Source organism: Leptodactylus fuscus, chromosome 5, assembly GCF_031893055.1.
Source record: "Leptodactylus fuscus isolate aLepFus1 chromosome 5, aLepFus1.hap2, whole genome shotgun sequence".
Taxonomy (NCBI): domain Eukaryota; kingdom Metazoa; phylum Chordata; class Amphibia; order Anura; family Leptodactylidae; genus Leptodactylus; species Leptodactylus fuscus.
In genome coordinates this window covers 171,252,048-171,265,600 of record NC_134269.1, presented here as the reverse complement: position 1 = coordinate 171,265,600, position 13,553 = coordinate 171,252,048, and the positions used below count along the sequence as shown (strand labels likewise).

At 38.3% G+C, this 13,553-nt stretch overlaps 1 protein-coding gene across 1 annotated transcript; it reads left to right on the top strand.

Annotated features, from left to right (window-relative positions):
- Nucleotides 1-6,886: 6,886 nt before the first annotated feature.
- On the top strand, nucleotides 6,887-8,695 carry POU4F3 (POU class 4 homeobox 3). The gene is made up of 2 exons (XM_075276366.1): nucleotides 6,887-7,121; nucleotides 7,435-8,695. Exons 1-2 carry the CDS (start codon nucleotides 7,002-7,004, stop codon nucleotides 8,326-8,328), a joined length of 1,014 nt encoding a protein of 337 aa, XP_075132467.1. The 5' UTR covers nucleotides 6,887-7,001; the 3' UTR covers nucleotides 8,329-8,695.
- The last annotated feature ends 4,858 nt before the right edge of the window (nucleotides 8,696-13,553 follow it).

Below are 13,553 nucleotides of genomic sequence, written 5' to 3'. Positions count from 1 at the left end.
AGGGATTATATCATTAAAGTTAATTTTTTTGCCCCTAACACGTAGGAATAGCCTTAAGAAAGGCTATTCTTCTCCTAGAATCCAAAAAGAAAAAAAAATAGTATAGAGCTCACCCGATCTGACTTTTCTGCGAACGTTGTTCTCCTCCATGCTTCAGGGTGCACGGCACAAGGAATGATTCATAAAGTTGTATAGAAAACGGGGAAAACCGGCAACTCTCCGAACTCATTATCTACCCCAATAGTATCATCGTGATGGAACTCAAGAGAACATGTAGGGAATGGGGTGGCTGACACTCTGAGGAGTATGGCTAATAAAAACTAAAGATACAAGGCACTAGGTGGGTCTACAAGGATGGCATAGACAGAGAGTCCATTGTGACTAGTCCAAGGGCCCAAAAAAATCTGGAGTCATCTGAGATTAGAATTCGCAAAGTGAAAACTTTAATGACTTTTAAAACAGTATTGTTACACTTTTCCAATGTCAGTTTATTTAATGTCATAGTAGCAAGCAGTAGTCCACAGAGGAAATCCACTTTCTAGCGCTTTAATAATCCAATAATCACCTCTCACTTTCAAGTTCCATATTGCCTCTTATAGTAACGTCATATACTGGATTGTGTTTTATGACTGAGCAGCCACACATTAAATACTGGTCAACATGCTTAAGCCCAGTGGAGTCAGGGACGGCTTTAGTATTTGTGGGAACCCATGAAAAGCTATGTCCAGGAACCCTTAAAAGTGTCCCCTTAGTCCCCCACAGTATATCCCCCTTAATACCTCCACATACAGTATACTATCAGTTCTCATGGCCCCACACACAGTATAATACCCCCTTAGTGCTCCTCACAGTATACTGCCCCTTAGTGGATCCTACACTTACTGTCATGTCAGCTGTACAGCTCTGCTGCTGCTAGTGTCCTCCTTGAGTAGCTTCTGAAGTTGCTGCACATTATGTCCAGAATCTGGCAGTATAAGAATGTCATGTACAGGAGCACACTGACCTGAAGAGAAGGAACCAGGAGCAAGGAGCGGTACGAATTGTCTGTTACCTATAGAAAATAATCCAGTAAGTAATGGCCAATTAAATGAATGAATAAATGCATGAATTACAGTATATATTGCTCTTTCTTTAGATCCAAAATCTAAAATAATGTCTACTATATTATCCTTTTTTCATACTTTGGCTAAATATTTGTATTACCTACTGCCCATTACATCACTATTAGCAGTGATCTGTATACAGCCTTTACTGGAGAATTCAGTTCGTGTCCTCCCATCATGTTGCTCTTCCCCAAAAGACTACTGAATGCCCAAAACATCCATCATCAAGCCATCACAGGCTTCAATAGCAAGAGCCCAACTTAAAAAAGGTTTCTTGCATTCGGGTGCCATTGCTGAACACAGCACTCCATTAGAGTGTTTAGTGACAGGTTGTATTTCAGGTGACAGATGCCAGGTTGAAAGTAAGAGTAAGGCCCAGTTTCTCATCCTATTAAGCACAGAAGACCACCTGCAATCTTCTGCTGTTGTAGGGGATGTAGTGCCCATCACCAAAGAACCTGTCCCCTTGCTCATGATGTCCAATTCGCAGGATCCAAATGGAGCTCTTGTGGCAAGCAGGAGGCGTTCCCCTGTCCAAAGCACTCTCAAGTTGGTTATACTATGGACTATCCTCCACTCCCACAGGCAGTCCTCCTTCCAGGCTGTCCTCCAAACTTGGCCCACTTACTCAGAGCACAGAAAAGGAACCTTAAAAAGCCAGTGAGGGGGGAACAATAAACAACTTCTTCCATGGTACAACTACCTTCTACCTATAAGGATTCATCACTAATACATCTAGTACTAGAATACTGAACAAGCAATGGCCTGCACCAATTACAGTAATATGTGCATTCAGTATAGTGACCGCACACCACAACACAAGATACAACATAACATATAAACCATACTACACCAAGCTGCACTTTAGGGGCAGGGAATTAACACTTCCCAAGCAACAGGCCAACATGCTTAAGGTTGCATCTTTACCACCATCTGGTAATATAAGGTTCCTTAAGGTACTGGGTAAGAACCTGGAAATCTACATGGAGGATGATGGGGCAGGGTACAAATTATTTCCTTGCACGTACCAACAATTGAGACTGTAAAGTTCTCCTTAACGTATCCCCAGGTCAGATCTGGAGAAAAGGGGGAGAGAAGTTTCAACACTACTGTCCATGGTGCTGATAGTCCTGTCCTCCGCTCCGTCATGCTTCCATATAGTATGGATATTGAGCTTTGTGTTGTGTAGTTTATATATTCTTAGATTTTGCAGAAAGAGAAGGATTCGTGTAGAAATCAATTCCAAGTTACATGATTTGTCTTCAGGCCTTTCACATTTATTTTGTAAAATTACAGAGGATCAAAGCGATCTTAATCAAGAATTCTTTTCCTCTCCCCAAATTCATGTTCAAGAACTAAATATAAGTGTTAACTAAGCAGACATTTAGGGACGAAACATGAATAGTAATAAGAATGGGCTAAAATTATAGTAGATATATTATTAGGCTAGAAGGACCACAAGCATCTTTTTATCTAATATTTCATATTGTTTGACTGTTCCAAAGAAGTGGCAAATGTGAATATGAAATACTACAACTCCCAGAACATCTTACAAGTGAATGATCAGAAAGGCCACCATTGTCAGATTAGTGGGGGTCCAGCACCTGACACCCCAACAGATCAGTTGTTTGGGCTAGAGAGAATTAGCCCCAACCATTAATATAATATTGATTATCTTAAAGAGGTTGTCTGGGCAAAAAAAAAAAAAAAAAATTTAAAATAGGCCAGAGTGGTGAAATTTTTTTTTTTTTTTTTAAATTATATTCACCTGTCCCCGGTTGTCCTGTTTGCACCAGGTGCGGTCCAGTCCTGCTTCTCCAATGTCTTCCCGATTTAAAAAAAAATAATAATTTGCCTGGACAACCCCTTTAAGGATTGACCATCAATAGTATGACTGCAACAATGACAATCTCAGTCCTTCTGCTCATGACCCTTTCCTTCCCATTCTGTGTGTGATTTCTTACTAGCTCTTAAAGGGCCAGTGTGTGTAGCTACTTTACTGTCCCCAGTCAATAAGCTTCTCCTACAGGAAACTGTCTAAGCAAGTTCGGTTCCTAGCTTTGCTAGCTCCTCTAAGGTTGTACCTGTTACTGCATTCTGCTGTCTGTCCCTCTGTGCCATGTATCAGCATTTTTTCACTTGCCTGGTTCATCTTTCATTTACATGGGATTACTCCATAAAGGAGCGATCTGATGGTCTCTTGCATCTGATTTCAAACCCCTGTGTGGAGGTTAAAGAGTGAAAACCAGGGTATCACTTAGACAGCACCTTAAGGAGTAGCCCAAAGACAAACTGGTTAGGAGACACAGTAGGTAAAAATGTACTTTATTACAGTGAACCTGGAAAACGCCTTCATATAATAAAACTCCAGTTGTGTATCGTCACCACTAGGAGGAGCTTTACATATACCTCCAGTTACGAATAGTACATATGAATTTAAGAAACTGTAATATATCTTATTAAAGAAATCTGTTTCCTTCCCTTTTTAGGCTGTTGCTTTATACATACCAGTCTATGGAGAGGGGAGGGGGAGAAAGAAGCTGCTGGAAATGACACTCAAATAACTGCAGCTGCTACACTTTGCTACACTGTGAGTGAGGGATAGCTTTTTGATACTGCTATATCTTCAAGATAAGACTGCACAGAATGAAGTAATAAAGCGATTAACCCGCCAACAGTAGCCTCCCCCACCTCCCCTCTCAATAAAGTTCTGAGGTGAATACAGAGTTGGGATCCTACATGAGATAAGGAAGAGGGGCAGCCTAATACCCTGTTTCCCCGAAAATAAGGCATGTTCTTATAATTAATTATCTAACGAAATATATGACCTTTCTTATTTTCGAGGGATGTTTTATGCAGCGGCTGGAGCGGGGAACAATCGGCAAACGAAGCGGGGAACAATTAGCGGAGTGCCGGCATGACTGCCGGTTGTATGTGATCCAGAAGGTGAAGGGGGGGGGGTCTTATTTTCGGGGAAACAGGGTAGATGGAAATAAGATATATTAAGTCTTTTGTATTCACATGTACTATCCATTTATGAGAAGTGGTTTGTCACTTGAGGTACATGTAAAGCTTATTTCTGTATTATTATTGAGCTTAAAATAAGAATAGCGTGTAGTGCATTTTCTGAGATCTGGTTGAAGACAGACAAAATTTTATAATGTAAGTTATACATAAGAAAAGGATCTGCTTGCTTTAAAGATATATTTAACTCAGTGCAAAATTATGAAGAACAGGGAAAAAAAACTGGTGCTCTGGATGTCTATTCACTCTAAAGAAGCACCCAACCTTAAAGTGGTTAGAAATATCTACAGTACTTGTAAGACTAAGTAAATATTCTGCAAGCTCTGAACAAACAGATTAAATGATACCTGAATATGCTGCCATATTAAAGGGGTAGGCTGTCTTGGGCCTGACCTGGCCAGTGGGGTTCTGACTGCTGGCAACCACGATCACGAGCATGGGGGTCTTCTTCACCATACATAGTATCAGCACTACCCCTCCATTCATACTCTATGGCACGTCTTTAGGTAGCCAAGTGCCGTCCTAATCTCTCTATGGCTTTCCATAGAGATAGGAGAATGGGACCCCTGTTCTCATAATCAATGGGGCTCCACTGAATAGCATATTACCTCTATCCTGTATATGGGAGATAGCAACTTGGGCCATCATGGTATAATGGCAGATCAGCTGAGCTACTGTACCCAATGGCACAGAAAATATGATGTTTGGCTACTAAAGGAGGACATCTATTAAAAAAGAGGACTTACAGTCATGAGTCTGCTGTATTCATAAGGAGAGTGTTCTGCCTGTCTCTTCTGACCAATGATTGGCAGCTATTATGTATCTGTCTGTTTGCTACCAGGAGTTATAATCCATGCAACCCTGATACTTTACACAGCTAGGAGTTTTTCATGTATCTCGTGAATAAGAATGTTTCCATTCACTAACAGCAAACTGTACTGTTGTATAAAAATAGAAAAAGAAATATACTGGCAAATACCAACCTGGCAGATGCCAAAGGGATGATGTTTTGGCCTCCATCACGTGCAAAGGGTCTATGGACACAATCTGTCTATGTACTCATAGCATACCCTGCACATGAATAGCCCCTAAACTTAATTTAAATAAAAATCTGATATTATTTCACTTATCTTTATCTTCTCAATGTGATTATACATATATATATATATATATATATATATATATATATATATATATATATATATATTGTATAGATGACATATACACACACATTACAGTACATGATCTAACTTTCATAATAAGTTCATATTACTGAGCACTACATGTGTTCTTCGCTTATATAACTGTATATTGAGCAAGTTGAGTACAGTCTGAATTCAGTTTTTATTAGATTGTATACAGTACATTCATATAGTGGCCTATATGGGCAAAGTGCACACAAGGATCAGCATACAAATCCACTGTATACCCTCTTGTGAATTTTTGTGGAAAAATCAATACTACCCCCCTCCTTTTCCACATTTCTCACATTAACAACCAGAATCTGAACTTCACCAGTCAATATATAACACATTTATTCAACATTTAGTGCCCAGTTGAATAAATACAGCAGGTGAGAGGTGCCATGACATCATACTGAGCTTAGAATTATGTCATAACTTGTGGCTACTTATAGATCCTAATCATGTTGTACAGTGGTATGAAACAGATGTATTCTCTGCATGTAATATATCGCTATTATTAACCATATTCTATCATATTCTCCTGTTACATTTCTGTTGCATGTGTACAATTGTAACTATCTTTGCCTATCTGTCATATGATTATATTACATTTCAGTTACATACATACAATTCTATCTCCTTGTCTGTCCTATTATTCTATAGGATTTCAGTTGCTTATGTACAGTTATACTGTATCTAACTAGATTGTATCTATCTTTGCCTATCTTCCATATTTTGCTTTTGTATTTTAGTTCCATATATACAATTCTATCACTTTGCCTATGAGTCATATCATTATATTGCATTTCAGTCTCATATATACCACACTGTCTATCTCAAAGTATTATATTGTATTTCAGTTACATATGTCTGATACTATCTATCTATCTATCTATCTATCTATCTATCTATCTATCTATCTATCTATCTATCTTATATCCAATACTATCTATCTAGATTCTCTTTTTGCCTATCTGTCATATTTTGCTGTTGTATTTTAGTGCCACATCTCTATCTATCTATCTATCTATCTATCTATCTATCTAATCTATCTATCTTTCTCTATCATATTATTCTGTTGCATTTCAGTTATATATCCAATACTATCTATCTAGATTATATCTTTGCTTATCTGTCATATTTTGCTGTTGTATTCCAATGCCATATCTATCTATCTATCTATCTATCTATCTATCTATCTATCTATCTATCTATCTATCTGCCTGCCATATTCTCCTGCTGTCTTTAATTGCAGATATACATTCTTTCTGATATACCACCAGCCATGTCATTTATAGTTTTCCCACCATTTAGGGATCATATTCTTTCTGATTGTGTTACTTTGGCAGATCAGCCAGAATTTCCTAACTTCCCAGCACCACAATCCCATGCACAGGGGGTTGTGTGTGCCCCAGTGCCCTACTTAGTTAAGCAGTGGGCTCTTCCTCCATTAAACAAGCCTGTCCCATGTCTGTGGGTGGAGGGGCACTACTTACTGTAGCAGTTAGTAGCAGCTGAGCGCGCAGGCGCAGTCCTGCTGGACCTATTCTTGGCATAGTGGCTGTAAGATGAGTGAAGAAGCAGGTGGGGAGAGGGAGAGGGACTCTGCTACACAGCAGCTCTGTCATAGCTCACTTTAAGAGTGGCAAGCCACAGAGACAGCCCTGGATCTATTGCCAGGTGAGCCAGGATGATGGCTATGAACAGTAAGCAGCCCTTCTCCATGCACCCAATCCTGCAGGAGCCCAAGTACTCCAGCCTGCACTCCAGCACTGAGGCTATGCGCAGGGTCTGCCTGCCAGCCCCCCAGGTATGGGCATCAGCCACAATTACTTACTGCTTTAAGGCACATTTTCTGACAGGCTCTTGCTTAATGTTTTTTTCATGTCATCAGAACAATTGCAGATCTGTGAAGCTTCCTCCCTCTCCCTCTCTCCTGCTCCCTCAGTACCTCTCCCCCTCTCTTGTCTCAGATCCACATGTCTATCCAAGCAGAGCTTCTGCCTTCATATTAATTTTTATGACCTGGGCTTTGAGGAGGAATCTGTGTGCTTGAAAATGTTTTTTAATCCTGAGTTGACAGTATTCCCCACTGACACCAATATGTGCATTCTTGCTTGCAGCTCCAGGGCAATATATTTGGAGGCTTTGATGAGAGTTTGCTGGCCCGTGCTGAAGCTCTGGCGGCTGTGGATATTGTCTCACACGGCAAGAACCATCCCTTCAAACCAGACATAACCTACCATACCATGAGCAGTGTCCCATGCACTTCTACCTCCTCCACAGTGCCCATCTCTCACCCCTCTGCCCTCACCACACATCCCCACCACTCAGTGCACCAATGCTTGGAGGGGGACCTGCTGGACCATATCTCACCCACCTTGACTGTAAGTGGCATGGGGACCGCTGACCACACAGTCATGTCCTCCCAACTCCATCCTCACCACCTGGGTGCCATGGGGCATCTACACCAAGCCATGGGCATGAGCCACCCGCACTCAGTGTCTGCTCACAATGGGATGTCCTGCATCAATGATGTCGAGTCGGATCCAAGGGAGCTTGAGGCTTTTGCAGAAAGGTTCAAACAGAGGAGGATAAAACTTGGAGTAACTCAGGCAGATGTTGGAGCAGCCTTGGCCAATCTCAAGATTCCAGGTGTTGGCTCTCTAAGCCAGAGCACCATCTGCAGGTTTGAGTCCTTGACATTGTCCCATAACAACATGATAGCTCTGAAACCAGTCCTGCAGGCTTGGCTGGAAGAAGCTGAGGCTGCCTACAGAGAGAAGAACTCCAAACCAGAGCTCTTTAACGGGAGTGAACGGAAGCGCAAGCGCACCTCCATCGCAGCCCCAGAGAAGAGGTCCTTAGAAGCTTACTTTTCCATCCAACCCAGACCTTCTTCGGAGAAAATAGCAGCCATTGCTGAGAAACTGGACCTTAAAAAGAACGTAGTTCGAGTCTGGTTTTGTAATCAAAGACAAAAACAGAAAAGGATGAAATATTCTGCGGTCCATTAACTGGTGGCATCTGCAGAAGCTTGACTTTTATTAGAGATATTATTTCAAAGAGCAGGGATCTTTACTAAAAACTTCTGAGAACTTGCAGTAAAATATACAAAAAGCCATCAAATGACTCGTTTATATTCCCATCCCATCAGGTCTGTGTTCTCCGGCCAGAACTCCAAGAGAATGGTCCATGGCAGAGGGCACCTGAAGAACCTGGTTCTTCTCCTGGGTGCTTCAAGGCTGTTGTCTTCTTCTGTCAGGGTTCTGCTGCTAGAGACTTCTCTTATTTGTAGTCTGCTATTAGTTATTGCCTCCCTTACATACAATTGCTTGTTAAATCCATATTCCTCCCACCAAGGTCTCCAGTATTATTTGACAGTTGTCTCCTTGACCCCACTCCTTCCAGAATTTTGGTAAGTTCACAAGCACACTATTAACTTTCACAAACACAGAATGAAGAGGGGGATTGTAAGCATTTTTATTTCTTCCCAGCAGCAACAACTGTGATAAATAATAAATGAGAGCAGTTTGAGCTGAGGGTCTATGTCTATTCAGTTCTAGTTTCTACTAATTTCACCCCCTATGTATTCACTGGCAGTCAATGGGAGCTGTACACTGTAAGGACACTGTGATAGAGATAGGACACTGTAACAGTCTAGTGATGGTCAATGTGCAACAGTTGCCCTCTCCTGTCCTGCTGATGATGATGACACTCATTATTCCTTCTCTGTACTATACACACAGTGCGGCATTTCAGGTCCTTTTGTAAATCCCTTATTTCTGTATCCGCAGCCCTTTGTCTTCTCTGCATTTAATATTTTATGTCATTGTATTTTGTGACGTTCATGTGTTTGTGTGTGAAGATTTTTGTTCTTTGAATACAACCTGGAAAAGTGTTTTATTCCCACAAATCAACCTCTGCAATAAATACTTTATTTTTGAACTCTATTCACGTTTTGAAAATTGTGATGTGTGAATTGGTGCCTACTGCTGAAACTACAAACGCGGTTGGCAAATGTATTCAGGATATGTAGAACTTTATATACAGCAAAATTGTATGGAAAGATATATTGTTATATTCATAGATGATTCTATTAGGTATGAAGATCTAAAGATAGACATTAGATATAAAGTCATGGCTAGGTATTTTAGGGATTATTTTTGCTATACATAAATATATGGATAGATAGATAGATAGATAGATAGATAGATAGATAGATAGATAGATAGATAGATAGATAGATAGATAGATAATATAGAGATAGATAATAACATATAATTTTAGATGTCTAAATATTTGAAAAATTCCATAAGAGATAAATACAAATAGATATATTAGATATTTAGATACCTAGAGATATTTACATATTTTGTAAATTACATAAAGGAAAGATAGAAAGTTCGATAGATTATCTATTCTATAAATTATACATGAGAGATACAGATAAATATCTAGATGCCTATAGATGTCCGGATAATACAGGTTGCATATTAGATAGATATATATTTTATACATTATATTTGAGAAAGAAAGGATGATTCAAAACATGAATGCAAAATTGTAAATGTTATACAAATGTTATTGATGACAAAGGTATTACAAAAATTGACATGTCATATGTTCAGGGCGCACAGGAGCAGAACACAATGAGAATCCTGTATTATGCAGAATAATAGAAATATATCATTTCATATGTGAAGCTGACGAGTAATATGCAGGGATTGTGCTAGTAATAATGTTATAGCTTCCTGTACTATAGTTATTAATATCATTACTGGTGTTATAATTATTACTAGTGTTATTATTACTATTATTATTACTAGTGTTATGATTATTACTATTATTATTACTAGTATTATAATTATTACTACTATTATTATTACTAGTATTATTATTACTATTATTATTCTTACTAGTGTTATTATTACTATTATTATTATTATTACTACTTGTGTTATTAATATTACTAATATTGTTGTTATTATTCTTACTAATGTTATTATTAAGAATATTATTACTAGTGTCATTAGAATTATTATTACGGTTGTTATGATAAGGAATAATACTGATAGCATAGACTGATCTGTACTACAGGTATCAGAAGGTTTGTGTCTGCAGGGCTTCTCCTGCGTTATTTCATATACATCTGTACACACTCTGCGTTTCTGATCCACACTTATTATGTCCAGTCTTTTCCAGGTGCTAGTGAGTGTTTTATTTCCTAGATTTCCTCTATTCTAAACCAGAATGAAGCATTTCCCTGCGACTTGTAAAGTTTACAGAGGTGTAAATCCTCCCTCATATGTGATGACAAAAAGTTCATTTGTGATTGTCTGTTCTAAACCAGAGCTTTATTCATGAATCCCACAAGCTTCTTCTTCTCTAAGATTAAAAATTAATGCTGCATCTTGTGAATATTTCACTGTAGCATTTCAATGAGTGTCAGACATCAAACCTCCCATCAGCAGGAAGAAGAGACTGGGAGAAATCCACAGGCAGGATGGTGGCAACTCATTAGATTAATATTGGGTTTAATCAGCCCAATCCTGCCCTGCCCGATCCCTGGCGCGTTAATAATACATGCCATTATGCCATTATGCCAGGACTTTACATTGTGGCTTTCGAAAATTTAAAATAAGCCTGATGCAATATTAATTGGCTATAGTGGTATAAAATAGCAGGGAATAGAGATGTGCTGCACACAAGGCTGCTCCACAAGTCCACCAGGACCTCACCCTGCACACACAGGTAAGAAGCTGCAAACTCTTCATATATATGGGCTTTATGATATTAATGTATGCCAGCACTGGACAGTCCACAGATACCCCCTCTCTATTCTTCATTACATTTCCATGAATATTAGATCGATTACACTACAAGACTAGATAATAATATAAAGCAAATATTAACTATTCCACTTCTCTCTTTTATGAATTATTATATATTTTATGTAATATAGGCAACTAACCTTACTGCCTTTCTGATTCTTTATCCTTTTAAATGTGTGTGTATATATGTATATATATTTCATTTAAAAAAAATATTTTTATATTGTAAATGATAGTAAAAGTTTTCTCATTCTCCTCTTAGGTATATGTCTCTATACATATGAAAGTAATGTTGATACTGTTTATCATTACATTACAATCTATCTATCTATCTATCTATCTATCTATCTATCTATCTATCATCTATCTATCTCTATATTATCTATCTATCTATCTATCTATCTATCTATCTATCTATCGAATATATATTTATATAAAGTTAGAAAATAATTACTTCCACTTGCAGAATAAATAGGGCTTGCTGGTATATTTTAGCATCATATATATGCATTTTTTGGGGGTAAAAGTATAAAATTTATAGATTTGGATGGAAATATGAAACTTAGAACAGGAAACCACCAGACTTGTTGACATAATATATGAATCATGTAAATGGTTGCAGTATAATTAATTGTAATTTGCACATGCATGAAAGGACTATCTATCTATCTATCTATCTATCTATCTATCTATCTATCTATCTATCCATCATCTATCCATCTTTCTATCCAACATCTATCTATATGTCTATCCATCCATCCATTATCTATCTATCTATCTATCTATCTATCTATCTATCCTTCCATCCATCCATCCATTAATCCATTATATATCTATTCATCAGCTATCTATCTTTCTAACTATCCATTATATATCTATCTATCCATCCATTATCTATCTATCTATCTATCTATCTATCTATCTATATCTCTATCTATCCTTCTATCTATCTATCTATCTATCTATCAATCAATCAATCCATTATCTATCTATCTCTCTATCTATCTATCTATCTATCTATCTATCTATCTATCTATTTATCTATCCATCCATCCATATCTATCTATCTATCTATCTATCTATCTATCTATCTATCTATCTATCTATCTTATTCTAAGCCATTTTCATGATTCTTAAAAAGACAAGTTTAACCCTTAAGGTGCATTGTTTTGTACTACGACAGTCTTCCTATGTATTTAGATTTTATATACTAGCACATACAGCAAATTAATTATACTTAATAAATGGATAAATAGGTAAAATATAAATAAAAAATAAAACTCAAGCGCGGGATTTTGAAATATAAAGAGAACATAAAGGCTGTGGCCCAAAGTTGAGTGTAGTCGTTGTCTATGTCTGGACACAGATAAATAAAATGACTATACATCACCAGTCAGGCCCATAAAGCTTGCTTTATATGCACTCAATTTCCACCAAACCCAAACTAATTGCATGCATACCTCTAGGCCACTCAGGGACCTGATCAATTAGTCATTAGCCTCTCCATTAGAAGGGTTTTAAGCTTGCTGGGATAAATGTCTGCCGTCAATTTGCTTGTAATTGAGTGAATCAAAAAGACCTGCTATTAGCCCACAGTGTATGAATGATGAATCTTATGTTTTATTATACACAATATTAATCTATTACAGCATGTTCTTTTATTTCCCAGTCCCCTTGCTATCATTACAGGGCATTGCCAGCCACTTTATAGATCAAGGTAGTTTATTGCTGCATGTAAGCAACCCTCAAAGCTTCAATATGTGCCATGAGGAATGTTATGTGAGTATGGGGGCTGTCCTGACTACAGGTGTTACTATAATTTATTACCCCATTCACATCAGATTACAGTGACAGGACACTGATGCTGAGTGTAGAAATATTGGAGAATATTGATATTCTCAATATGCAGTAAATTTTACTCCTGTCATGTAATACTGGTAATTCCACCATGAATTGGAATACAATCATATGGCATATATTAGATAGCTAACAAGCCTGACATAAAGTTAAAGTCTTTGACATTCTGGGGGTCGACATATGGGGTTGTATGTGATTTTAGTACACCAAAAAAGCACACGTGAAATGATCTTGCATTTTCTCTTCCATTTTTGTCACATAGGCCTCTGTGCAGGGGCGTAACTACCGTGGTAGCAGCAGTAGCAGCTGCCACAGAGCCCGGGCCATTAGGGGGCCCGGTGACAGCCGCTACCGCTGCGGGTTTTTTTTTTTTTTTTTTTAAAAGTCCGTTACGGGCCCTATTCACTTGCCGATCCTGGCTGGGCCGGGATCGGCAAGTGACACCGCGGGGACCACAGAGGCTATCATTATACTCGGGGGTCTTTGCAGACCCCCGAGTATAATGATCGGCGCACCGGGAGGGGTAAGGTAACATAAAAAAGAGTGTTACT